General features: G+C 43.9%; 1 protein-coding gene across 1 annotated transcript; it reads left to right on the top strand.

The window, feature by feature from the left end:
- Positions 1-39: 39 nt before the first annotated feature.
- On the top strand, positions 40-27,151 carry LOC120031331 (FAST kinase domain-containing protein 4-like). Its single transcript, XM_038977038.1, has 11 exons — positions 40-109; positions 699-1,182; positions 1,425-1,745; positions 4,208-4,382; positions 7,381-7,538; positions 7,674-7,784; positions 8,178-8,322; positions 8,478-8,729; positions 8,809-8,920; positions 8,994-9,108; positions 26,531-27,151. The coding sequence occupies exons 2-11, from the start codon at positions 766-768 to the stop codon at positions 26,630-26,632; spliced, it is 1,908 nt and encodes a 635-aa protein (XP_038832966.1). The 5' UTR covers positions 40-109; positions 699-765; the 3' UTR covers positions 26,633-27,151.
- Positions 27,152-27,904: the final 753 nt, after the last annotated feature.

Here is a 27,904-nt window from a genome sequence, read left to right as displayed (position 1 = left end):
ACAATCATGTGACACTGGTAGCTTTGAGGTCATTTTCTTGCGACTATTGCTGATAGCTCCATGTGAATGTCGCCTTCGTCTTCTACCACTTTCTATCTTATTTATCAAGGTAAGGACAGTCCTTTAAAGATAGAAATGGCAGCTACATGTATTTATATGTCTACCTAAGACCTGTCACAGGTGTAGTTGTGAATGCAGAGAATGTTGCCAGTCTGAGTTTCATAATTCTAATAGCTAGAACGGCAGAAACCCTAGTCGGCAAGGTCAGAATACGCTTGATGGCAGCTCAGCTTTTGAGACTGAAATGTTGCTAGTGACGTTAATTCAGCTCAGTTCACTATAACTAGTTGCCACAACCATGTCTATTCATTGGTTTCCTGCAAATGTTTTGTTTGTAGTAGTACAGGCTACACGATTGTTGACACAATGTTATGTTACACAACACACAATCCCTGCGTTACTGTTACTAATTGCTAAAGCGTCTCAAGATAGCTTGGCTAAGCTTGTTGACAGCAGTCCATGACCGGCAGACTACGGAGAATAAGAACATATAGTCCTTATTATAAAGTTGTACATGAAGGTGTTGTTTGGGCATAGCAACATGTGATCGTAGGTTCAGGAACCAAAAAAAGAATGAGAACCACTGAGTGATATTCACTTTCTTGAATTAACACTCTCTCTCTCTCGCTCGTTCTCAGGTGTTAGCATGGTGACTCTGGCTGCTGTGTTGTGAATACGTGTCTCGCTGCTGCTCTCTCTTCCTCCATGACCAGCCGTCTGCTGGGCCGATGTGCCCGTCTCCTCCCCAGGGCCCCCCCCCAGGCCTCAGCCACCGCTGCCCGCCTGCCTACCCCTGCGGCTGGGCCAGCAGAGCCACTGTGGGCCCAGGCCTGGCGGCAGCCTGTGTTAAGAGGGCTATGTGAGGGAAGGAGTTTGGTCAAAGAGGAGTATCCCATCGAGCCCAAACGCACCCAGCTGGATGAGCTCTTAGAGAGAGCCCAATCTCCACAGGATGTCCTGCAGGCGTGGGCGGCACAAGGAGGAAAGGCCAATCAGGCAGCTAAGGCTCTGGTTCAGCTTGTCAGATTGGCTGGGAGAGAGAAAGGTGGGGCTAAAATGGACCAATTTGAGCTGCTGAATGATCCCAGACTGCTAGACATAATGGACACTGTTACTGCACAGGTAGGAGAGGGTGTTGTAAGAAGGGTCAGGGGACTGGTAGGATGAGGAAATGTGAGGGTAGATAAGTGGAGGGTTGAGAGGGGATGAAGATGGGTAAGGAGTGATGAAAGCAAGAGACATGGGGCAGGTTACAGTTAGGGCAGAGGGCGGCTCAAAATATTCACTAAAACTTTCGGTGCTCTCTGAGAGTTTCTTTGAGTGTGTGTAAATTGACTGTGTGTGCGTGTATCTCTTCCCCCCAGGTAGCGTCAGTGTGGAATGGTACGCTGGTCTCTCTGCTGCGCTCCCTCTCTGCTCTGGGTGTTCCTCCTACAGCTGCAGTACAATGCTCCATCCAGACAGAGGTGCTGTGGCGTGTACGCAGACTCTCCTACAAACAGCTGGCTTTCCTGGCAGACTGGGGAGCAGGGCGGAAGGGTCAGATGGAGGTGTCGCTGGTGAGTGCAGCGCTGAAACAGCTGGAGCTCCGCTGGACTGAGATCGCTGACGCTAGAACAGTCAGTACCCTGATGGCTAGGGCTGGACACCTCAGTCCTGCACTGATGGACAGACTGGAGGATAAGGTAACAAGCACCTTTACATCTACCCCCACACTACACATACTAAGTTATCAAAAATGTATTTGGACAGTGAATAAAAATACATTTAAATTGTCGCTATACTCCAGCATTTTAGATTTGAGACAGAATGTTTCAGATTAGGCGACAGGAAAGAATGTTAGCTTTTATTTTAAGGTATTTTCATATGTTTTACTGTTTAGAAATGAAGCACCTTATGTATCTAGTCCCTCCATTTGAAAAAGTCATAAGTATTTGGACAAATTGACTTAGTACTAAACTTGACTACTTTAATAAACTATTTGTCACCATATTCCTTGCATGCAATGATTAGGGATGGGCATTTGCCATTTTTTGACTGGTCGAATACTCAATTTATTTTCTGAGTACTCAAATTCATTTAAAAATATATATTTTTAGAACACAAGAACCGCACTGGAAAGAAATGTGCACATTTATCTCTAGGCCAATGCCAACAGTGCTCGACAATGCCAAATGTATCATAACCATTACAGATAACAAATCCTAATTGCTAAATTGCCCCATATACACAGTATTCAGTCAATAAAAGAGCAAGTGCCATTTAAGATTAATTTATTGAAACCTTAATATCAACTGGTTATATTATATTGTGGAACATGATCTTCAAAAAGGCATTAACCTGAGCAGTGGCGCTTGCTTGTAGAAACATATGGCTGTGCAATGGCATAGGCTTGCTTGTTAATTTAGCAGACAAGATGCTCTTATTTCCCGAATCACAGTCAAGACACCTATATTATAGTAAAAAAACGATGTAATATAACAATAAAATTGAACCAAGTATTCAGACCTCTTTTCCCACATTTTGTTACGTTACTGCTTTATTCTAAAATGTATTAAATCGTTTTTCCCCCCTCATCAATCTGCACACAATAACAAAGCAAAAACAGATTTAGACATTTTTGATCATTTATAAAAAATAAACTGAAATATCAAATAAAAAGTAATTTGTCATTTGCGCCGAATACAACCTTACTGTGAAATGCTTACTTACAAGTTCTTAATATCACATTTACATAAATATTCAGACCCTTTACTTAGTACTTTGTTGAAGCACCTTTGGCAGCGATTACAGCCTCGATTCTTCTTGGGCATGACGCTACAAGCTTGGCGCATGTGTATTTGGGGAGTTTCTCAGATTCTTCTCTGCAGATCCTGTTAAGCTCTGTCAGGTTGGATGGGGAGCATTGCTGCACAGCTATTTTCAGGTCTCCAGAGATGTTCGATAGGGTTCATGTCCGGGTTCTGGCTGGGCCACTCAAGGACATTCAGAGAATTATCCCGAAGCCACTCCTGCGTTGTCTTGGCTGTGTGCTTAGGGTCGTTGTCCTGTTGGAATGTGAACCTTTGCCCCAGTCTGAGGTCCTGAGCGCTCAGGAGCAAGTTTTCATTAAGGATCTCTCTGTACTTTGCTCTGTTCATCTTTGCCTAGATCCTGACTAGTCTGCTTATCCCTGGCGCAGCAAAACCACAGCGTGATGCTGCCACAACCATGCTTCACCAGACGGGATGCTTGGCATTCAGGTCAAATAGTTCAATCTTGGTTTCATGAGACCAGAGAATCTTGTTTCTCATGGTCTGAGAGTCTTTAGGTGCTTTTTGGTAACTCCAAGCGGGCTGTCATGTGCCTTTTACTGAGGAGTGGTTTCTGTCTACCATAAAGGCCTGATTGGTGGAGGGCTGCAGAGATGGTTGACCTTCTGGAAGGTTCTCCCATCTCCACAGAGGAACTCTGGAGCTCTGTCAGTAACCATTGGGTTCTTGGTCACCTCCCTGATCGAGGCCCTCATTCCCCCGATTGCTTAGTTTGGCCGGACAGCCAGCTCTAGGAAGAGTCTTGGTGGTTCCATACTACTTCCATTTAAGAATGATGGAGGCCACTGTGTTCTTGGAGACCGTCAATGCTGCAGACATTTTGGTACCCTTCCCCAGATCTGTGCCTTAACACAATCTTGTCTCGGAGCTCTACGGACAATTCCTTAGACCTCATGGCTTGGTTTTTGCTCTTACGTGCACTGTCAACTGTGGGACCTTATATAGACAGGAGTGTGCCTTTCCAAATCATGTCCAATCAATTGAATTTACCACAGGTGGACTCCAATCAAGTTGTAGAAACATCTCAAGGATGTACCTGAGCTCAATTTCGAGTCTTAGCAAAGGGTCTGAATACTTATTTACATAAGGTATCTATGATTAGATGTTAGATGTCCTAACCGACTTTGCCAAAACTATAGTTTGTTAACGAGAAATGTGTGGACTGGTTGAAAAACGAGTTTTAATGACTCCAACCTAAGTGTATGCAAACTTCCGACTTCAACTGTATGTATATAGCGGAGTGGAACTGTAATTGCCACCATCAACAAATCTATCTCAACCAACACTCCTTTTCTTTTCTCTCTGTCTCCCCCCTCTCTCTGTTCCCACCCCAGGCGTTAGAGCTAGCTGAAGGGTTTGGGACGGAGGATATCCGCAGGGTGTCTGTGTCTCTGGCGTCTCAGGGACGCCGTTCAGTGCCTCTGCTCAGAGCTCTGTCCTACTACCTCCTACAGAAACCCTCAACAGACCTTTCCACACCGCTACTGTTGGACCTCGCCTACGCATATGGTACACACACACACTTGACTAAAATATTTCAGTTGTTGTGTATATTACATTTGCTTTATTTTGATTTTATTTCATTTCATCTCCATAGAGGTGCTGCCTATGCTGTCTGCCAAAATCAATAATGTTTAGTTCTTCAAAGTAAAAAAGGCATACTGTTTTTTTTTCTCTAGAGAAACTGTGCAATGTGCGCATTGAGCTCACAGAAAAAAACTGAACGAAATGGAATTCAAATAATTTAATCACTGTAGGTCAAAAAGTTGTTTAAAAACTGAACAATAACCGAAATGTCTTAATTGCTCAGCAGTAATTATATATATATATATATATATACACACACACACACACACATAATCTGGAGATGTAAAAGGATGTGCCACAGGGTTGAATGCTGGTACCATTGTTATTCTCCATCTTTGTTAACAATCTACCTAACAACAAACTACCTGCGGTCAACTGATATTTCAGCTTTGAATTTTTCTGTATTCCAACAGATTTAAAGGGGCAGTGCAGTTAATGTGATTTTCCCCCCCCAGTTTTTTTATGATATTTTCACACTGAGGTCAAAATAGCACACTGTAATTGTGAAAATGATGATATGCCCTTTTTGTGTAAGAGCTGTTTGAAAAAAAATGCCTGTGCCCTCAATTATCAAGGTGCGTGCACAAAAAAAGGACTCTAAACCTTGCGTGCGCCAGTTTTCCCATAAAGGCTGGTATTTATCCATTTTGAGCTTGATGGGAAAGTGTGCATCCGCACAAATTTAAAACCATGCGTGCACACAACTTCTAGTGGTTCACACATGAGTAACTCGGCAAACAATTCTGAAAGTAAATGCAATTTTCACTTGCTCCACCGCAAATCTTCTTCTGATGTGATTTAAGCATTGATATGGACTCCGAACATCCAATTCCGTTGGTTCTCTATGAACAATTGTAATTTTAAGAATGAAAAATTAAACACAGAATATAATTTGGGAAAATATAAGTCAGAACTTGGGGGGAAAATCTCAGATTTTATCAGGGAAGAGGGAAGAGTTGCATGGGCATAGCGGGATTTCTTATAAGCATCTGAATTAGTGTCCCGCTCCTTGAAAGCGGGATCTCTAGCCTTGAGCGCAGTGCGGATGTTGCCTGTAATCCATGGCTTCTGATTGGGCTCCCGAGTGGCACAGCGGTCTAAGGCACTGCATCTCAGTGCTTGAGGCGTCACTACAGACACTGATTCGAACCAGGGTATCACAACCGGCCGTGATTGGGAGTCCCTTAGGGTGGCCACAAATGGCACAGCGTCATCCGGGTTTGGCCGTCATTGTAAATAAGAATTTGTTCTTAACTGACTTGCCTAGTTAAATAAATAAATGTACGTCACTGTGAGGATGATGTCGTCAATGCACTTATTAATGAAGCCGGTGACTGAGGTGGTATACTCCTCAATGGCATTGGATGAATCATGGAACATATTCCAGTCTGTGCTAGCAAAATAGTACTGTAGCATAGCATCCGCGTAATCTAACCACTGCCATATTGAGCAAGTCACTGGTACTTCCTGCTTTAGTTTTTGCTAGTAAGCAGTAATCAGGAGGATAGAATTATGGTCAGATTTGCCAAATGGTTTGCTAGGGAGAGCTTTGTATGCGTCTCTGTGTGTGGAGTAAAGGTAGTCTAGAGATATTTTTGTGACATGCTGGTAGAAATAATGTAAACAGATTTAAGTTTGCCTGCATTAAAGTCCTCGGACACTAGAAGTACCGCTTCTGCATGAGCATTTTCTTGTTTGCTTATGGCCTTATAAAGCTTGTTGAGTGCGATCATAGTGCCAGCATCGGTTTGTGGCGGTAAATAGACAGCTACAAATAATATAGATAGTGTGGTCTACAGCCTATTATGAGGTACTCTACCTCAGGCAAGCAATACCTTGAGACTTCTTTAATATTAGACATTGCACACCAGCTTTTATTGACAAATAGACACACACACCCACCCCTCATCTTACGAGACGTAGCTGCTGTTTCCTGCCGATGCACGGAAAACCTAGCCAGCTCTATATTATCAGTGTCGTTGTTCAGCCACAACTCGGTGAAACATAAGATATTAAAAAATATGTAATGTCCCATTAGTAGGAGAGTCTCGACCGTAGATCATCCAGTTTGTTTTCCAGTGATTGCACGTTGGCCAATAGAACCAATGGTAGTGGCGATTTACTAACTCACCTACGAATCCTCACAAGGCACCCCAACCTTCGCCCCCTGTATTTCCGTCTTCACGCGAATGACGGGGATTTGGGCCTGGTCTCGGGGAAGCAGTATATCCTTCGGGTCGGACTCATTAAAGAAAAAATCTTTGTCCAGTTTGAGGAGAGTAATCGCTGTTCTGATGTCCAGAAGCTCATTTTGGTCATAAGAGACGGTAGCAGCAACTTTATGTACAAAATAAGTTACAAACAATGCAATAAAACTAACTAAATAGCACAGTTGGTTAGGAGCCATCCTCTCCTGCACCATTATATAAGTGTTCAATGATTTTATATATATATATATATGTGAATGAAAATGTGTATATGTTGCTTGCCTGTGACAGTTTAATAAATACCAATAATTTGAGGTGCACGCAAATCCTAGAATCTCCAAGTACGCCAGAATTGAGTAAGAAATGTACGCACGGTTGATGAGGCCCCTGGAATTTCAGCCTGTTCAGGTGGGATGGAACTTTTGGCCCACATCATGATCTTAATATAATAGACCAATGACTGTTTATCTGGGTAAGAGGATGGTCTAGAGTCCACCAATCAGCCAATCAGGGCTGTGTATGTAAATATCTTAATTTTTCCTAATGCCCACACAATCAGACATCATTTCAGGGGCCAAAGGAGGTTCAGGGAAATAAATTATAAAAAATATTTTCTATAATTGAACACAGTGATTTATTAGAAATACAATGATCATTTCAAAATAAAATTTTGGGGGCTTTAAATTCTCTCTCTCTCTCTCTCTCTCTCTCAGGGAAGTTGAATTTCCACCACTCCCAGGTCTTCCAGCGATTGGCAGCCGAGTTGTTACCCAGAATGCCAGAGATTAGTTCTGCCGATGTTACTCGCTGCGCCAAATCACTAGCCTTCCTCAAGTGGCTCCATCTCCCATTGTTTGAGGCATTCGCTGAGGTCCGCACACACTCAGACACTTCTAAACACGTCTTAAACTGATTGGATCATCCCCTAGCCCTCTTGATTAACAAATATTGCTTTAACTCATCCTCTTATTTTCTTCCTTTGTTTGATTTAAAAAAAACTATTCAGCACTACAGCGTGAACAGTCAGAAGTACAGCACACTGCAGCTTTGTAACCTGCTCATGTCACTGGCCAGGCTCAACTTCCAGCCCAGCAAGGGGGAGGAGTTCTACAAGAAGGTAAACAATGAGAGTAGCAATTTGTTTCTTTATTTACCTTATGCTGTTTATTTATTTTTATTTATTTAACCTTTATTTAACTAGTCAGGTAAGTCAGTTAAGAACAAATTCTTATTTACAATGACTGCCTACCCCGGCCAGACCCGGACGGTGCTGGGCCAATTGTCTGCCGCCCTATGGGACTCCCAATCATGGCCGGATGTGATGCAGCCTGGATACTCAAGGATAAATATTGTGTAGAACAGACTGGGTTCTCAGTCATGTAGAGTCATGTCAGTGCTGCACATGACAGTTCTATCAACTTTGGCTGATGAGGGGAAGAGGCTTTTGGCTAGAGCACCTTCCCTGAATGTAGTCCGTGTTTGTCAACTGTCTCCTCCTGTGTGTATGTAGGTCCACTCTGCCCTGGAGGGTGTTCTCCCCAGCCTGGAGGCGTTCCTGCAGACAGACGTGGTGTGGTCTCTGTGTGTGTTACAGCAGGCCAAGCCCCAGCACATCACAGCCCTCAACCAACACACACATGTTGCCAAACTCTCAGGTAAACACACACTCTAGTACTGGTCCACCCCAGGAGATGGCAGCAGAGGACCGATGTTCATGTGGTCTGGGTTCATAGCCCTGTGCATTCTCAGCTGTACAGACTTGGGTGATTCTGCTGATTTGATGTTGCGTTGCTATATTGTTGTTTCACAGAAGGCAGTCTGTCTCGAGTGGAGAACTATCGCCTGAAGCTCCTCCACATCATTGCTACCCTCCAGTTAGAACACCCAGAGTCTCTGTCCTCCACCCTGCCTACAGAGGCCATGTTGCTTCCCTCCACCCTGGGCCGGGACTCCCCCCTCTCCCCTCTACAGACTGGGCTGAAGGGGGCCCTGGATAATCTGGTGGGGGGGAAAGCAGAGGCCCTACGTACCGGGGTCAACACTGTATACGGCTGGACCATAGGTGAATACATGCGCACACACACACACATTAACACTGTAAGGCTGGAACAACAGGTGACTGACTTGTTGTGTCCTATCAGATGGAGAGCTGGTGGTGGACAGTGAAAATAAGCCAATGGACCTGGTAACCCTGACAGCCCCTCACCTGCCTGGAGGAGGCGGAGCCAAGCCCCTACCTGAGGGGGCATGCAGGTGAGGGAAGAAGGGTCTGTGTGTGTGCGTGTCTGTGTGTGTGCATGTGTTCTGACAGTCCTCCTCTTTGCAGGTTAGCGTTCTTGACCTGGGAGTTTCCTAACTATGGTTCCAGGAGTAAAGATCTGCTGGGACGATTCACCATGATGAGACGGCATCTCAAACTGGCTGGCTTTATCCTTGTAGAGGTATGGAGGGATGACGAGGAGAGAGGGAGTGATGGAGGTGGACTGAAAGAGACGTTCTGGCAGTCAATATGACAGTAACTGTCTGTCGCACACACACAAACCCTAACCACAGCATACTCTCCACCCCAGGCCAGACACTCTTGGGTGTAATCACCAGAACAAGCCTCTTTCCTGGGAGAGATCAGGTAGACCGGGATGGACACAGCATTACTGCATTACACTGCTTGAAGGTCATTGCCTCAAAGTAACACACGCACAGTACAGCAGTCTTCTGAAGTTAAAAGGGAATTGACTTCCAGCCACTGTAGATGTCTAGGTGTGGTTCATAGCACATCCCCTTAGCATGTGCCTCAGAGTTGTTACATAGGGAATGTGTGAGATATGCTCGTCTCAGTCTTTCCACTTCAGCAAATTAACTCATCACCTCCTCTGATTAACAGACTATGAGAACGACAAGCTCTTTGTGTGGCTAATAGGGTTGTCAGTATAACACAATACTCTTTTCCATGGCAAAAAGAAAACACGAAGTCAACTATACTCTATTGTCCTTTTTAAAAACTGCCGTATAAACTGAGTATACAAAACAATAAGGACACCTTCTTCATATTGAGTTGCACCCCCCCTTTTGCCCTCAGAACAGCTTCAATTCGTCAGGTCATGGACTCTACGAGGTGTCAAAAGCATTCCACAGGGATGCTGGCCAAGGTTGACTCCAATGCTTCACACAGTTGTGTCATGTTGGCTGGATGTCCTTTGGGTAGTGAACCATTCTTGATACACATGGGAAACTGTTGAGTGCGAAAAACCCAGCAGCGTTGCAGTTCTTGACACACAAATCGGTGCACCTGGCACCTATTACCATACCCCATTCAAAGGCACTGAAATGTTTTCTCTTGCCCATTTACCCTTTGAATGGCACACGTACAGGGCATTCGGAAAGTATTCAGACCCCTTGACTTTTTCACATTTTGTTATGTTACAGCCTTATTCTAAAATGGATTAAAATGTTTTTACCTCATCAATCTACACACAATACCCCATAAAAACAAAGCAAAAACAGATTTTTAGAAATTGTTGCTAATTTATTTAAAATAAACTGAAATATCACATTTACATAAGTATTCAGACCCTGTACTCTGTACTTTGTTGAAGTACCTTTGGTAGCGATTACAGCCTCGAGTCTTCTTGGGTATGACGCTACAAGTTTGGCACACCTGTATTTGGGGAGTTTCTCCGATTCTTCTCTGCAGATTCTCTCAAGCTCTGTCAGGTTGGATTGGGGAACGTCGCTGCACAGCTATTTTCAGGTGTCTCCAGAGATGTTAGATCGGGTTTAAGTCCAGGCTATGGCTGGGCCACACAAGGACATTCAGAGACTTGTCCCGAAACCACTCCTGCGTTGTCTTGGCTGTGTACTTAGGGTCATTGTCCGGTTGGAAGATGAACCTTCTCCCCAGTCTGAGGTCCTGAGCACTCCGGAGCAGGTTTTTATCATGGATCTCTCTCTGTACTTTGCGTTCAACTTTCCTGGGATCCTGACTAGTCTCCCAGTCCCTGCCGCTGAAAAACATCCCCAAAGCATGATGCTGCCACCACCATGCTTCACCGTAGGGATGGTGCTAGGTTTCCTCCAGACGTGACACTTGGCATTCAGGCCATTGAGTTTCATCTTGGTTTCATCAGACCAGCGAATCATGTTTCTGATGGTCTGTTAGGTGCCTTTTGGCAAACTCCAAGCTTGCTGTCATGTCCATTTTTACTGAGGAGTGGCTTCCATCTGGCCACTCTACCATAAAGGCCTGATTGGTGGAGTGCTGCAGAGATGGTTGTCTTTCTGGAAGGTTCTCCCATCTCCACAGAGGAACTCTGCAGCTCTGTCAGAGTAACCATCTGGTTCTTGGTCACCTGCCTGAACAAGGCCCTTCTCCCCCAATTGCGCAGTTTGGCCGGGTGGCCAGCTCTAAGAAGAGTCTTGGTGGTTACAAACTTCTTCCATTCAAGAATGATGGAAGCCACTGTGTACTTGGGGACCTTCAATGCTACAGACATTTTTGGTACCCTTCCCCAGATCTGTGCCTCAACACAATCCTGTCTCGGAGCTCTACGGACAAGACTAATTTCTATCAGCATGTTAAATGTGCAACAAGAGGGGAAAAAATTGTAAACCACCTTTACTTCACACACAGAGACGTGTACAAAGCTCTCCCTCGCCCTCCATTTGGCAAAACTGATCATAACTCTATCCTCCTGATTCCTGCTTACAAGCAAAAATTAAAGCAGGAAGCACCAGTGACTATTAAAAAAAGCAGATTTAGCAGATGCTAAACTACAGGAATATGTTGGAATACGACTGGAATATGTTCCGGGATTCTTTCGATGGCACTGAGGATTACATCACATCAGTCACTGGCTTTATCAATAAGTGCATCGAGGACGTCATCACCACAGTGACTGTACGTACATACCCCAACCTGAAGCCATGGATTCGCACTGAGCTAAAGGGTAAAGCGGCCGCTTTCAAGGAGCGGGAAGCTTATAATAAATCCTGCTATGCCCTCTGACGAACCATCAAACAGGCAAAGCGTCAATACAGGACTAAGATTGAATCGTACTACACAGGCTCCGACGCTCGTCGGATGTGGCAGGGCTTGCAAACTATTACAGACTAGGAAGGGAAGCACAGCCGAGAGCTGCCCAGTGACACGAGCCTACCAGACGAACTAAATAACTTTTATGCTTGCTTCGAGGCAAGTAACACTGAAACATGCATGAGAGCATCAGCTGTTCTGGACGACTGTGTGATCACATTCTCTGCAGGAGATGTAAGACCTTTTAAACAGGTCAACATTCACAAGGCCGCTGGACCAGACGGATTACCAGAACGTGTACTCCGAGGATGAGCTGACCAACTGGCAAGTGTCTTCACTGACATTTTCAACCTCTCCCTGTCAGTCTGTAATACCAAAATGTTTCAAGCAGACCACCATAGTCCCTGTGCCGAAGAAAACTAATGTAACCTGCCAAAAAGACTACCGACCCCTAGCACTAACGTCTGTAGCCATGAAGTGCTTTGAAAAGCTGGTTATGGCTCACAACACCATTATCCCAGAAACTAGATCCACTCCAATTTGTATACTGCACCAAAAGATCCACAGATGATGCAATCTCTATTGCACTCCACACTGCCCTCTCCCACCTGGACAAAAGGAACATCTATGTGAGAATGCTATTCATTGACTACAGCTCAGCGTTCAACACCGTAGTGCCCTCAAAGCTCATCACTAAGTTAAGGACTCTGGGACTAAACACCTCCCTCTGCAACTGGATCCTGTACTTCCTGACGGGCCGCCCCCAGGTGGTAAGGGTAGGTAACAATACGTCCGCCACGCTCATCCTCAACACGGGGGCCCCTCGGGTGCGTGCTCAGTCCCCTTCTGTACTCCCTGTTCACTCATGACTGCACGGCCAGGCATGACTCCAACACCACCATTAAGTTTTCTGATGACACAACAGTAGGCCTGATCACTGTCGTGGCAATTTCCTGTATTACCAAATGAGGAGAGTTATAAACCACACACCAGTCAGAGTTATACTTAAATGTCATCTTTAATATGTGAGCTTTAATATCGCCCTTTGACTCTCAGATCAATTCAGTGTCTATAATGAATTCTGAGAGTGCCTACAAAAGAATACCAAGATCTTTTATAGCCAAGATACACCCCCCTCAACTCACATGACGAACCACAGATCTCAGGAACTCTTCACAAAGGGCCTTTACTTTAGAAAGAAGTATCCCATAGCCAGATAGCATTAGCTATAAATTATCGTTCAGTTTGGTCTCTAAGACGAGGTTCTAATCTCGTTCCTGGTACTTCATAGTACCAAAACATTACCTCATCCATCTGGAATGCTCTTTAGGCTTTATTGGCCAAAGACATCGTAAATCTCCTCTGTCAGTGATATCTCATCGAGGCCCATCCTCAGTGGAACACACACACACAATAGTCGAATAAAACAACCATTCTAATGCAATACAAAGATTATAATATAATTTTACAAGCACTAAAACATAATCTCGCAATTTTCCACGACATCACCGACAACGATGAGACAGCCTATACGGACGAGGTCGGAGACCTGACCGTGTGGTGCAAGGACAACAACCTCAAGACAAAGGAGATGATTGTGGACTACAGGAAAAGGAGGGCCGAGCATGTCCCCATTCTCATCGACGGGGCTGCAGTGGAGCAGGTTGAGAGCTTCCAAGTTCCTTGGCGTCCACATCACCAACAAACTAATATGGTCCAAGCACACCAAGACAGTCGTGAAGAGGGCAAAACCTATTACCCCTCGGGAGACTGAAAAGATTTGGCATGGGTCCTCAGATCCTGAAGAGGTTTTACAGCTGCACCATCGAGAGCATCCTGACTGGTTGCATCACTGCCTGGTATGGCAACTGCTCGGCCTCCGACCGCAAGGCACTACAGAGGGTAGTGCGTACGGCCCAGTATATCACCGGTCCAATCTTCCTGCCATCCAGGACCTCTATACCAGGCGGTGTCAGAGGAAGGCCCTAAAAATTGTCAGACTCCAGTCACCCGAGTCGTCATAGACTGTTCTCTCTGCTTCCGCACGGCAAGCGGTACTGGAGCGCCAAATCTAGGTCCAAGTACATTTTCTAATGTGTTATTGACTGTACGTTTGTTTATTCCATGTGTAACTCTGTTGTTTTTGTCGCACTGCTTTGCTTTATCTTGGCCAGGTCGCAGTTGTAAATGAGAATTTGTTCTCAACTGGCCTACCTGATTAAATAAAAAGAGCTAGGCGATATGCACAAAATATCATATATGGTATTTTTCAAATGTATGATGCTATTTGACGGTATTTTATGTTTTTGATTAATATAAATTCTACATTTGCTTTATGAGTAGTGCGTAGGGGGGCAACACATATAAACGTCCCTTTTTCAGGACCCTGTCTTTCAACGATAATTCGTAAAAATCCAAATAACTTCACAGATCTTCATTGTAAAGGGTTTGAACAGTTTCCCATGCTTGTTCAATGAACCATAAACAATTAATGAACATGCACCTGTGGAACGGTCCTTAAGACACTAACAGCTTACAGATGGTAGGCAATTAAGGTGACAGTTATGAAAACGTAGGACACTAAAGAGGCCTTTCTACCGACTCTGGAAAAACACCAAAAGAAAGATTCCCAGGGTCCCTGCTCATCTGCCTGAACGTGCCTTAGGCATGCTGCAAGGAGGCATGAGGACTGCAGATGTGGCCAGGACAATAATTTGCAATGTCCGTACTGTGAGACGCTTAAGACATTAAGACAGAGCTACAGGGATACCAGACGGACAGCTGATCATCCTCGCAGTGGCAGGCCATGTGTAACAACACCTGCACAGGATTGGTACATCCGAACATCACACCTGCGGGACAGGTACAGGATGGCAACAACAACTGCCCGAGTTACACCAGGAACGCACAATCCCTCCATCAGTGTTCAGACTGTCCGCAATAGGCTAAGAGAGGCTGGATTGAGGGCTTGTAGGCCTGTTGTAATGCAGGTCCTCACCAGACATCGCCGACAACAACGTTGCCTATGGGCACAAACCCACCGTCGTGTCTTTCTTCACCACCTTTGTATCAGAGTCTATAGACAAAGCCCGTGGGCTTGTTTCTTGATCAAGCAGGCCCTGGATAGGGTCTCGAGTGAGAGCGGGAGAGATTTGAATTTTAACGTCCTTGCTATGGGTGTTAATTCCTGCGGACCTGGTGTCCGGTAATTCCCTGTCTAGTCCTTGTGACATATCTTTTACCCTTTTCTCAAATGTTTCTCGCTTTAGTTCTTCACGTAGTGGAACTTCAGGAGAACATTGGTCTACGTTTTGATCGTCTTTCAACCCTTTGTTACTCTTGTGCTCTGACACTTTGTGTGGGTTGGGTGCAGGAACGTAGCGAACAGGTCGATTGTAGCGGTAGTCGTTTTGATTGTGACAGTTATTGATAGTTATTTCGACCGCGGTGGTTATTGGATTCGTGGTTTCGTGGTAGTAACCGTTGTGCGTCATCTCTCAACGCTCCAATACCTGACAATGCACCCTCTAACTGGAGTGAGTGCTCCTGGTCAAACTTCAAAACCGAGTGGTCAGGGCTCTTAGCATTGCGAGCTATTGATGCCTCTAAAGCTGTGCTTGCAAACTCTCTGAGTTGTAAGATAGTCAAGCCAACGTGGGCTGCAGGGCCCACGTATGTAATGAAGGTGGGATACATGTTCGACAGAAACATTTGTTTAAATGGTAATAGGTCTTCCATTCCTGTTTCAGTGAGTAGGCCAAAGTAAGCTGAACGAAGTTTACGCTTGTGGGTGTTCGTTCCGAGCTTGTTTGACCGTGTTAGCCAGTGAGCTATCGTGTTTGCGAGTCGCAGAACCACGGAATTCTAATTTCAAAGCTGTGGCAAGTTTAGAGTAGTCATTTAGCACGTGTTGCTGTTGTAGGCGAATGAACCTTGTCACGAGTCTATTCGACGTTCGCTTCAACAGGTAAACCCTGTCAGAACCCATAGCGTTTGGATAGCCACCCAACGCGTCCTCTATGTCAGCTAGGAACGTCTCAGTATCGTTTGGCTGACCTGGAACGGGGTCAAAGGTGGGGAAATTCTTGACGAGTTTGTCAAGGTATTCCGCGTCAAGCGGGCGGAGAGGGTTTGCTTCATCCTGAGGAGGAAAATGGCGCCAAGAGGCGCCATATTACTCAGTGCCGAATGGCCAAGAGGAGAAGACTGAGGGACACTTGGAGGCAATGTCTGAAACCTATCGTCTTCACTCCTTTGAGTACCGGACTCCGGTTGCTTGGATGGATAGTCACGCTGTAGAGCGTGACCATTCTGGACTTCCTCCAGATGTTACCTACGGGTGGTATTCTGCTGCATTGTAGAGTCCACTTGAGCGCTTAGAGTACTGATTTTGGATACGTGAGTGTCACACTTGCTCCTTTCGGTCTCAAACTTATGTCATGGTGTGCAGATAGAGGTCCTGAGTATGGAGCGAGAGATTCAGTGATGATATTTCTTCCGCTTGCTTGGAAATCAATATTTCCATCATCACCCGAGTTCTCTCAACATTAATTTGGTCAGCGACTTCAATGAGTTCTGCTGATTTGTCATCCAACATAGTCATTGTGTTCAATAACATAACTCGACAGATTTATCTAGTTTGGAGTGGACTACATCGTATTTAGTTTTGGCTAAATTGAGTTGTTCCTGCAGACAACGATTTTGTTGGAGAGTTTGTGCTTGTTTATCGTCATGAGTATTTGCAATTACTTTTAATTGTTCAGATTTCAAACGCAGTTCCTCGACTAGCAGAATGTTTTCATTTCCTGCTTTTGTCAATAGTTGCTCAGTTCTCTCCACCTGTGCCCTCATGTTAGCCATGTCTTGCACGTGCTTCAGCTGTGCACTGTGGTATTGGACCGATGCCAACCTTTGATGGCGATACATAAGTGCTAAAGTGGAGAGAACCGTCACAAAGCCTGTGTTTGATGGTTGATTTTGGAGAGGGTTTGCAATTTCGGCTGTTTTTTCGGTAATGGCATAATTAGGGTTGGTATCGCTGCTGAGGTCAGAGATCAGTCCTTTTATGGGTGGAGGTTCACTAATTAGCAGAGGAGTGGTGACCACAACCTTTGATAGCTTGCACATTATTAGAAGAATTTAGAGGAAAACATTTCCATTTTTTTTTCAAAGTTTAGGTTTGGAATTCGTTGGAAGCTGCAAAGACAAGTTTAATCTATTATCGATGTTGACGCACCATCAGTACCGTACCAGTAATGTGGAAGTTGGATGTGAATGAATTTGCAAAAGCAAATTGAATTAATTAATCAATGCCAATGATTAATCATACCTGGGTAGGCTATCTGGGTAACAAACTTTAATTAACCTTAGAGGTTGCTTCATCCAGGTTAATATGAGAAGTTTAAAAGTGTCTCATTTGATTGGAAGAACATTAAGGTATGTTCAACAATTTAACTTATTAAATTGAATGAGACGATAATCCATTCAATCTCCATTGTGTAAAAGTGTAAACAGATCAAATGTTGGGAACATTCACCACTGTGGGACACTTCTCCCTAAGGCCGAAGCCACATGGGATTCCCGCTGGGGCGGGACTTCTGTCAGTACTGGATTACTGTTTTGCAAAAACAAAATTTTACTGATTGATCAATTTAATGATAAATCAAACCTGTATAGGCTATTTGGGAATTAAACTTTAAATAACCTTGAAGTTTCTTCATCTAGGTTAGTTTGGAAAAAGTTTACAATGTCTTATTTAGAAAAGTCATCTATTTGGATATTATTTAAAAGATCCATTTGAGAATGTAAATCTGGCAATTTCACTTATTAGTTCAATTGAATAAGACATAGATATCCGTCTGGATATCACAAGTAATGAGTGTGACCTGAATAATTCTTGAAGGAAAGTACTGGCACACACTTCAGCCGTCACTGAAATCAAACGGAAGTACCCGGGACGGGACTTCCGTTCCGCAAGGCGGAGGAATTACAATGTGGCACAAGAAAACAAAATGGCTATTTTCCCTTTGTTAGCTTAGCATCTTGTGCAAGCTAATCCTACTTTATGCATGAAAAATGCACAACATAGGATTCCATTGGCAAGGGAAAGGTTTTACTCATAACATTATGTTCAAACCCTTTTCGGCGTTATTTTGACGATGTTTTAACCGGAACACGCGGCAAACTGCACCGTGGTCTACTCGCGTGGAGACAAGGGAGAAACAGAGATAATTATCGCTAGTCAAGCTAATATCTCCTGAATTTCAATCGGCTGGCTCTTTGTCCTCGCTCGAGAAATTAATAATGACCGAGCCTACACGCGTCTGAAACGCGCAAGGCAGAAATAGCTCTGCGTTTGGCCAAACGCTCTATTTCTCAGATTTCTATAATTAGCTTTATCAGCTCTCATACAGAAATGTATTCGCTTACGGTACCCACTGACTACGTCAGAACACAACACTGAGGCGGGGAATCCTCAGCACACACACCACCAATAATTTCTGTCTCCAACTCTCATAATGTGTATAATAAACTTGGTATATTATGTAATCTGCTTTTCAATTTTATACAGGCTGATTCAAAATGAAAGCGTCATCCTATTTTAGATTCCTCACACGGGGCACCAATAATGTTGTGTCTTTGGCTATGCCGGATTAAGTGATATGACATGCTATTCTATAAAATCCTTTCTCTGTAATTAATATTACCTGATTGAGCTAATCATGTAAATGTAATTAACTAGAAAGTTGGGGCACCACGAAAGAGTGTTTATAGAGCTGTTATCTTCCGAATAAACTCTTAAAGACCTAGTAATATTTTACATCAATAGCAGTCAATATTAATCGTCACCTTATTTCAGTCTCATCTGAAAGTTGTTAATTCTTGGCTATCTTCACGAACCCTGGCTAAGAAGTTGAGTCAGCAATACAAAATTGGGTTTAATTACTTATTTACTAAATACCTAACTAATCACACAGAATTACATATACACAGAATGAACCATACATTGATTACAAATTATGTCATAAAGGAAAACGTCCCTAGCGGACAGAACAGATATGACAGCTGGTTACCCAAAGAAAAGGGGGTTGGGTTTGAGTGAAAGAGCGGGAAGACTGAAGAACAAAGGAAGAAGAGATTTCTCTATTGGGCCGTAGGCAGCTACTCTATCGTAAATACAGCATCTTATGCATTCTAAATTACCGCCCATTTGGAAAAGGAAAATGCAATAAATATTTACTCTGAGCTGCGCTTCAATAGGTTGGTGGTAGATGGAAGGCCGTGTTGCCCAACAGAGTCCTTTGTCCTTTGAAGAGTGTCTCTGGTGGTGAACGGGAAACGTTGTAGTGTCGTCGTTGTGTGGTAGACGGGATACTCTGTCCGTCCTTTCCTAGCCCACGTTTACAGCGGCCGCTGCTAATTCAACGGCTAGGAGGTATCACTTCTGTAGCGAATAAGAGTTCAAAGTTCATACCATTCGCTCGAGTTGAGGTTGGCTTCGTTCTGTAGTTATTATCTGAATCCTTCTGACATCAGATCGTCATCCTAATGTACCCGGAACAGGAGGTTACATTTTCGTCAAGGGCTTATATAGTGGAGGGAGAAGGGTGTGTTTCATAGTTTTATAACCCATGTCTCTTCACAGGGGCGGGCCACTGACTGAGCAGAGCCCTAACCTTATGAAAACCCAAATCTCTCATTTGGAAGCTAAAATTAAATGTCATCTTTTCACCAATAATTTTATATTTAAACATTTGAATTGCACAACAATTCCATGTGAATCTGATAACTATAATGTGTAGACTTTCCCAGATACAGTTTAGGTCGTTCTGTCATCAGTCATAATGTCTCAGATGACAACCGAACTGACATCATATTCATTAAGTACCAATGCATATTTTCAACTGGTTCTATTACCGAAATATGGTTCCTTTCCCTCCACTTGTTTGATGTTCCCAGACTCTCTGTTTTAACAAAGGCTATTCAAGAGTCCCTCTGTAGAGTCAAGAGAGAGGGAAGGAGAACGGTATTTATGGGGGGGGGGTCATAAACCTTACCCACAGGCCAATGTCATGACAGTCCCCTCCATGTTGGGTTCAATCTTGCGATTAACCTGCATGTTGCAAACCAACATAAAAATGACCGTGGGTTGTCCTGGTTGTGGACCATCGTTGTGGTCCCCATCTGGTGGTCGACCCGGGTAGGGTTTATGCGAATGAAGTCCGCCCCAAGGCTGGGCAGCAGATGTCCAGTTGGTGATCGCTGTTGCAGTCCCCCCTCTGGTGGTCGACCCGGGTAGGGTGTCTGCAAATGAAGAAGTCCGCTCCATGGCTCGGCAGCGGATGTCCGGATTGGGATCGCCGTTTCGGACCCGTTGTCCAGACTGGAAGATCTTGGCAGTAACTTATACAGATGTTAACAACGCACACACACTCATGAAATATATCATTACATTTCCTGCCAAATGAGCGGCGTTGTGGCACTAACTGATGGTTGTATGGGGAAGTGGTTTTATGGCTCTATCACTTTCTACATGCTGAAGAAAATGAAACAAAATTAATGAAAGCATAAACAAAACAAAATATAGTTATGCCACCTTAATCATCTAATTGGACTGTATTCTATCTACGTCCATGGTCTTGGCAAAATGACCCTATCATGGCATTGTCTAATGTCATATCTAGGGCTTTCCTAATTTGCGGGGTGTTGCTTAGGGTACTATCCTAAGTTGATAACTATATGATAGTCTACAGCTGTAAGGCACTAGTTTTGGGCAGTCTACAGGGATGACCTGTGGACTTCTGAGAAAACTGGTGAGTGCTGTAGAGTTAAAGGCCTCAAAATAAATGTTCAACTTTACTAAGGCTGGTATTTTGCTCGGACCCTTAAGTGATCCTAGCATAAATCCTAATTGGATGTCCCGTTGTGCATGTGCGTTTTATGCTTACGCAAGCGCACATGTCAAGGGAAGGAAACCAAGTATCCTGGCAGATTACAACTTGTTCAAAATGAGTCTGACATGTAGTCATGTAATTTTCAGGTCAATGCCTGGAGGTCAGTCAGAATTGGTGTCGAGGGAGTCTGTAGTGGTTTTACTACCAGTCACTGTCTTCCACTATTGTAGTGGCGGTAGGTATGAAGAAGTCTACTTCATAGCTATGTTATCCACGGAGGAGCTAACCTCATGACGGAAGTACTCTAAGTATTACACCAGTCGTACGTGGTGTGATCATGGTTCATGACTTCTAATAACTTCTCTCCTGAACGGAGGGTTCTATTTATTAGTGGCGTGTGTTCCCTTCCCCGTGTTGCACTCTGAGTGACCCCTATGTTGCTATTATCAATAGCAATTTAACTTGTGAGGTTACTAATCCTCTTACTGAGTGTTGCTGGACTGACTGTGGTATTGGTACTGGTACTCAAGGGGTCCAGTTGTCCTACCGATTTTATTCTGAAATGTTATCCTACAGGAATACATGATTTGAGCATTTTACTAGTTGTCTTGTAGTGGCTACTACATATAGCAAGGAATGATTATTGTTGCCATTTGTTTTGGAGGTGGACAAGTCCACTGGACTTCCTTTACGGCCAGTGTGGTACACCTCAGTAAGGGCTGTCTGCTACTCACTGTTCTCATAAGGGAGTTTACAACTAGATTTGATTTATGCTCTGGCGGCCTCGTACGGTGTTGTCCATAGTCTCGACCGGCCTCGTTAAGGCTCATCATGGGTCTGGGCTACTATTCCCCCCCTTTGTGTCTCGGGACCGCCCCACCAGCGGGTGGTGTTGGTATCCGAGGCGCAAACGAAAAGTTCGGACCCTATGTACGAGTTGTCAGTGGCCGCGTTATTATGAGAATGGCTATAACCTTTCAACCAAATCTCCTGGTGTTTGTGCTTCAACACCCTCAGTGGCTGTCGAGGTCTGTCAGTCACCACCGCGTCCGCGTGTGGCAACCTCTTCAGTACCTGCAAACTGAGACGAGGATATCAGTCTGTGATGTTTCACCAGTGGGAGTCATCGGGTCAGTTGCTGGACTGACGCCATTAGTGTCATTGTAAGGGGTGACAGTCCCCCACAAAGCAGAAGGTGTATCATCGGAAGCAGAGTATACCCTGCGCATCAATGTTTTTCTTGCTGAGACGGCCGCAGTGCCCGTAGGGCAAGAGAAGTTCATCTCAACTACCGTATTGCACGACTGCAAGGAGGAGGGAAGTTGCTCATTCACAGAGACAGCTGGCTCGAAATCATGAAAAGAATGGTCAATCAGATTGGCTGATGGAATGTCGAGATATCGTAATATCTCCTTGGATCGGATTCTGCACCAAGAGGTTTCTAAACGTCTTTTTCCCAAGGGGTGCTTTTGACAGATACCCCTCGTGAATGACTGTGTTGCAGCTAGCGTTAGGGGAAGACAGTGTGGTCAGTGGAGAAGGCACTGTGGCCTGTGACCATACCTGGTTGGTTTTCCAATCCATCAATGGGAGTAACCGATCCATCAAGTCTGCAAGTAGTAGGGGTACATTTTCGAGGCTGGTAACATACACAGGGTGGACGAGCGATACGTCCTTGAAGTGTAGTTTCAGCATGACTCTCAATGTGAGAGGCGAGGTAGTCTGCGTGACCCCTCGAAGTGTAGTGTCGCATCGTTCCACTTTTAACCAAAGTTTAGTTGGCTTCAAAGCTCTTTTGAGATCATCGAACAATATTTGAGAGAGGAGTGATATTGTCGCACCCGAATCAATTAGCGCATGACAAGTTAAGCAGTCCTCCAGGACTGTTTCCAGGTATGGTCGTTTCGATTTGTGTTTAGTGGACATATTCCCCACAAAGTAGAGTTGTCGTTCGCAACGACGTGATGTGTCATTTCTGTTCAAGATGGAAGCAGATCGACTTTTCAGATTCTGAGTGGGCTTGGCTTTAACGAAGCGTTTTGACTTTTTTCTTCACAACCTTTGTATCAGAGTCTATAGACTTGTTTGGGCTTGTTTCTTGATCAAGCGGGCCCTGGATAGGGTCTCGAGTGAGAGCGGGAGAGATTTGAATTTTAACGTCCTTGCTATGGGTGTTAATTCCTGCGGACCTGGTGTCCGGTAATTCCCTGTCTAGTCCTTATGACATATCTTCGACCCTTTTCTCAAATGTTTCTCGCTTTAGTTCTTCACGTTCCTGCAAGCTCATCCTGACATGACCCTCCAGCATGACAATGCCACCAGCCATACTGCTCGTTCTGTGCGTGATTTCCTGCAAGACAGGAATGTCAGTGTTCTGCCATGGCCAGCAAAGAGCCCGGATCTCAATCCCATTGAGCACGTCTGGGAACTGTTGTATCGGAGGGTGAGGGCTAGGGCCATTCCCCCCCAGAAATGTCCGGGAACATGCAGGTGCCTTGGTGGAAGAGTGGGGTAACATCTCACAGCAAGAACTGGCAAATCTAGTGCAGTCCATGAGGAGGAGATGCCCTGCAGTACTTAATGCAGCTGGTGGCCACACCAGATACTGAATGTTTCTTTTGATTTAGACACCACCCCCCCCCCCCCCCCCCCCCACTTTGTTCAGGGACACATTATACACATGTCTGTGGAACTTGTTCAGTTTATGTCTGTTGTTGAATCTTGTTATGTTCATACAAATATTTACACATGTTAAGTTTGCTGAACATAAACGCAGTTGACAGTGAGAGGACTTTTCTTTTTTTGCAGAGTTTATACTCAATTATTTCAATGGGTCTTTCTCCATTCAGTTTTATACTGTTCAATTCAACTTCAACCTAATATAATTTCTTGCGTTTCCATCAGTTTCTGCATTTCATGCACTTATTTGGGATAATTTCCAAATTTCCATTTTTTAACCAAATGTTGCAATTTTGATTTGGAGTAAAACACTTGTGAACTTTTGGAATCATCGAAATATAATGTTTATTCTAATTCTATAGTTAGAAAATAAATAATAGTGGGCACTTTGAATACAGTGTTTGACATGACAACGAGTGAAAATGCCATTAGCGAGTTGTGACTGGGTAGGAACCAAAGTGATGTTCATTGTTTCCTAGGGGACCCTGTAATCTTTGGCTACATTAAATCTTTATTCATGTAGCCAACATATTCATGCTTCGCCTATTCCTCTTTGATATAGAAGGTACTTTTGAAGAAACAACATGCTGATTTAGGCCTCCACCAGCACTGGTATCAGGCTGTATTAGCTAGCTACGTTTGCCCGACTCAGTACTTTTATTAGCTAGTTAGCTAGCATTAGTGGCGAACACGATTTAGCATAACTTGCTAAGAAAACACAAACTAGCTGTTTGCAGATGTAAGGAACACACTAATATTGTAATTATAGAACGCTTGTGGTTTTATATTACGGTCCAAGTGGAAACAACATCATGGTCATCAACATTGTTGCACGTGCTGCATTGACCATGCAGTCTGAACGAAAGTGTCTCGTGGTCAAGCAATAACAAATGCGCTCCTTGAGTGACGGGGTGGGACTAGGTCTGTGTGGAAAGCAGCATGGAGAGAGAGAGCGGAGGGATGACTCAAATAGCGGGGTAACCTATACAAATCATGTTACACACGGCGTATCACATTTAACAAACCAAACATAAAAATACCGTTATAGAAGGTAAACCAAAAACCCAATACCGGTATATAGTAAAATACGTATACCGTCCAAGAGGCTTTTAAACCGCTTCTACCCCCAAGCCATAAGACTCTGAACAGCTAATCAAATGGCTACCCAGACTATTTGCATTGCCCCCCCCCCCCCCCCCCCCCCCCCCCCCCCCCGCTTCTACTCTGTTATTATCTATGCATAGTCACTTTAATAACTCACATGTACGTATTACCTCAATTACCTCGACACATGTGCCCCTGCACATTGACTCTGTACCAGTACCCCCTGTATATAGCCTCTATTGTTATTCTTTTCTCTTACTTTTTTGTTGTTGGTATTTTCTTAACTGCATTGTTGGTTAAGGGCTTGTAAGTAAGCATTTCACTGTAAGGTTGTATTCAGTGCATGTGACAAATAAAATTGGATTTGAATTCCTTCGACCTCATGGCTTGGTTTTTGCTCTTACGTGCACTGTCAACTGTGGGACCTTATGTAGACAGGTGTGTGCCTTTCCAAATAATGTCCAATCAATTGAATTTACCACAGATGGACTCCAATCAAGTTGTAGAAACATCTCAAGGATGCACCTGAGCTCAATTTCGAGTCTCATAGCAAGGGGTCTGAATTTTTTACATTTTAATTGACCTTTATTTAATTTGGCAAGTCAGTTAAGAACAAATTCTGTTTTCAATGACGGCCAAGGAACAGTGGGTTAACTGCCTTGTTCAGGGGCAGAATGACAGATTTTTACCTTGTCAGCTCGGGGATTCAATCTTGCAACCTTTCGGTTACTAGTCCAATGCTCTAACCACTAGGCTGTATGCAAATAAGATATCTTTGTTTTTTTATTTATAATACATTTGCAAAAAATGTCTAAACCTGTTTTCCCTTTGTCATGATGGTGTATTGTGTATAGATTGGTGAGGAATAAAATTATTTAATACATTTTAGAATAAGGCTGTAACATGACAAAATGTGGAAAAAGTCAAGGGGTCTGAATACTTTCCGAATGCACTGTACACAATCCATGTCTCAAGGCTTAAAATCCTATTTTAACCTGTCTCCTCCCCTTCATCTACACTGATTGAAGTGGATTTAACAAGTGACATCAATAAGGGATCACAGCTTTCATCTGGTCGGTCAGTCTGTCATGGCAAGAGCAGGTGTTCTTAATGTTTTGTACACTCGTATTAAATAGTGTGATATAGCTTGGAAAATGCAATAATTGAACTCTAGGTGACACCATAATATTTGTTTCCAACTTTTGGACAGTTTTCCTCAATAAATTAACTCTGCCTTTTAGTGTCCTTGCCACAATACTTAGTATAGTGATACTGGTATGATGCTATAGTACGATGTTATAAAAAACAATCTAATGCTGATTTAATGCTGCATCATGCAGGGCCAGGCTGTTCTGTCTCCTTGAAGGATGCCAGTTATAAAAGGCATGATAGTCAGTCAGGAGCCAGGAGAATAGCAGCAGCAGCTCTGTCTCATCTAGGCCAAGCTCCTTAGCCAATCCCAGCACTCTCTCATCTAGGACAATCGCGTTAGCCAATCTTACCGCTCTCTCTGATCTAGGCCAATTGCATTAGCCTGAGAGCTCTCAGGTCTGCAGTGGTGCATGCTGGGTAAACTAGGCCACTGAACTTACCTGAGACAGACTTTCAGACATAGGCCTTTTATCAATTAGATTTGTCCACCTCCTGTGTCCTCTCTCCTCTGTCCTCTTTCACCTTCTTTTGAAAAAGGTCAGTTAATCGAGGAGAGTCTACAAGATAAATGTTTAAAGTGATCAAAACAAATTAGGTAGTTCTGACTTTTTATAAATAAAATAATAAGTAGCATATCGTTTTTAAACGTGCATGTTTTTCTCCACTGACAAAACAAAAGCTGATTCAAAGGGTGTGTGGCAGATTTCAAAACTTTTCTGTGGTAGGATACACATGAGTATCCTCAATGAAAGGTGGCTATTGAGGAGGGGAGGACACTCTTCCTACTAATGAATTGACACACATCTCGACAATTTATCAGTTTCCGGGTCATGGAGGAGAGAAGACGAAGGACGGACTTTTACCCAAACGAGAAAACCACCTAGATTGTCTCCAAAGCTGATTTGCATAAAAACACTACTGGGTGTATGTCAGCTATAGTATTGCAAGGTAAAGAGTATTATTGATAGACAAACCCCTGAATCTGTACTTTCTGTCCCTCCCTAGGTGCCATACTATGAGTGGCTGGAGCTGAAGTCTGATTGGCAGAAAGTGGAGTATGTGAAGGATAAGATGGGGAAGGCCATTGCTGAGGAAATGGCAAAGTGAACTAGGCCAAACAGCAGAAGTCTGGTTCAGTTCTAGACTCAACTGGACTGGAAAGAGGAGAGCCAGGATGTCACGGACGGCTCACCAGAACCAATCTGGTCTCAAACAACTCTGAACAACAACCACACACACACACATTAATCAACCCACTTTAAAACAAGCTGCTTGGTGGAAAATGTCTTTGTCGTTTTATCTTTGGTTGCCTTGCCGATGCGTGGGGCTTTCCATGTTACCATGGAGACGGCCCCTGAGAGTTCTGTATGCTGAAGAGAGCAAACAGAGAGGGAGAAAGAGAGAGTGGGCCCTACAGCAGAAAGCAAGGGAAGAAAGACCTCTTGCTAAGGAGATGTGTCCCTAAGTGACACTCAGTCAAAGAGAATGGAGAGCAGCATCATATAATCAACGCCCCAATCAATGTTAAAAGCTGTGTATCACCTGTGAATAGATTGGTCTAATTAAATTATCAATATGAGCTTTGTTGAGTGATGTTATTATTGAATAAATTATTTTACGCTTTAATTTCGATATACGTGTTCCACACACTGTCCCCCATGTTGGCACAAATGTTCCATGACTGTAACATTGGTTGTGTTTGAGAGCATCAAATCTGTGATCCATTGTGGGTAAATTGTGACTGACTGATCTACAAATAATAAGTATTTATTCATGATGCAAGGTGATTTGTAGACCAGCCAATCAATCAAATGTATTTATAAAGCCCTTTTTACATAAGCCGATATCACAAAGTGCTGTACAGGAACCTAGCCTAAAACCCCAAACAGCAAGCAATGCCGATGTAGAGGCACGGTGGCTAGGAAAAACTCCCTAGAAAGGCCAGAACCTAAGAAGAAACCTAGAGAGCAACCAGGCTATGAGGGGGGGCCAGTCCTCTTCTGGCTGTGCCGGGTGGAGATTATAACAGAACATGGCCAAGATGTTCAAACCTTCATAGATAACCTGTTGAGGACAGAGGGCGCTGTTTTCACTTTGGGGGAAAATCGTGCCCAATTTAAACGGCCTCGTACTCAATTCTTGCTCGTACAATATGCATATTATTATTACTATTGGATAGAAAACACTCTCTAGTTTCTAAAACCGTTTGAATTATATCTGTGAGTAAAACAGAACTCATTTGGCAGCAAACTTCCTGACAGGAAGTGGAAAATCTGAAATCGATGCTCTGTTCTAGGGCCTGCCTATAAATGTCCTTGATATTTATTAGAATACATGCACTTCATACGTCTTCCACTAGATGCCGACAGGCAGTGAGAG

Source organism: Salvelinus namaycush, chromosome 37 (genome assembly GCF_016432855.1).
Source record: "Salvelinus namaycush isolate Seneca chromosome 37, SaNama_1.0, whole genome shotgun sequence".
NCBI classification, from domain to species: domain Eukaryota; kingdom Metazoa; phylum Chordata; class Actinopteri; order Salmoniformes; family Salmonidae; genus Salvelinus; species Salvelinus namaycush.
Note: the sequence above shows the minus strand (reverse complement) of the source record. Positions and strands in the feature narration are given on the sequence as shown.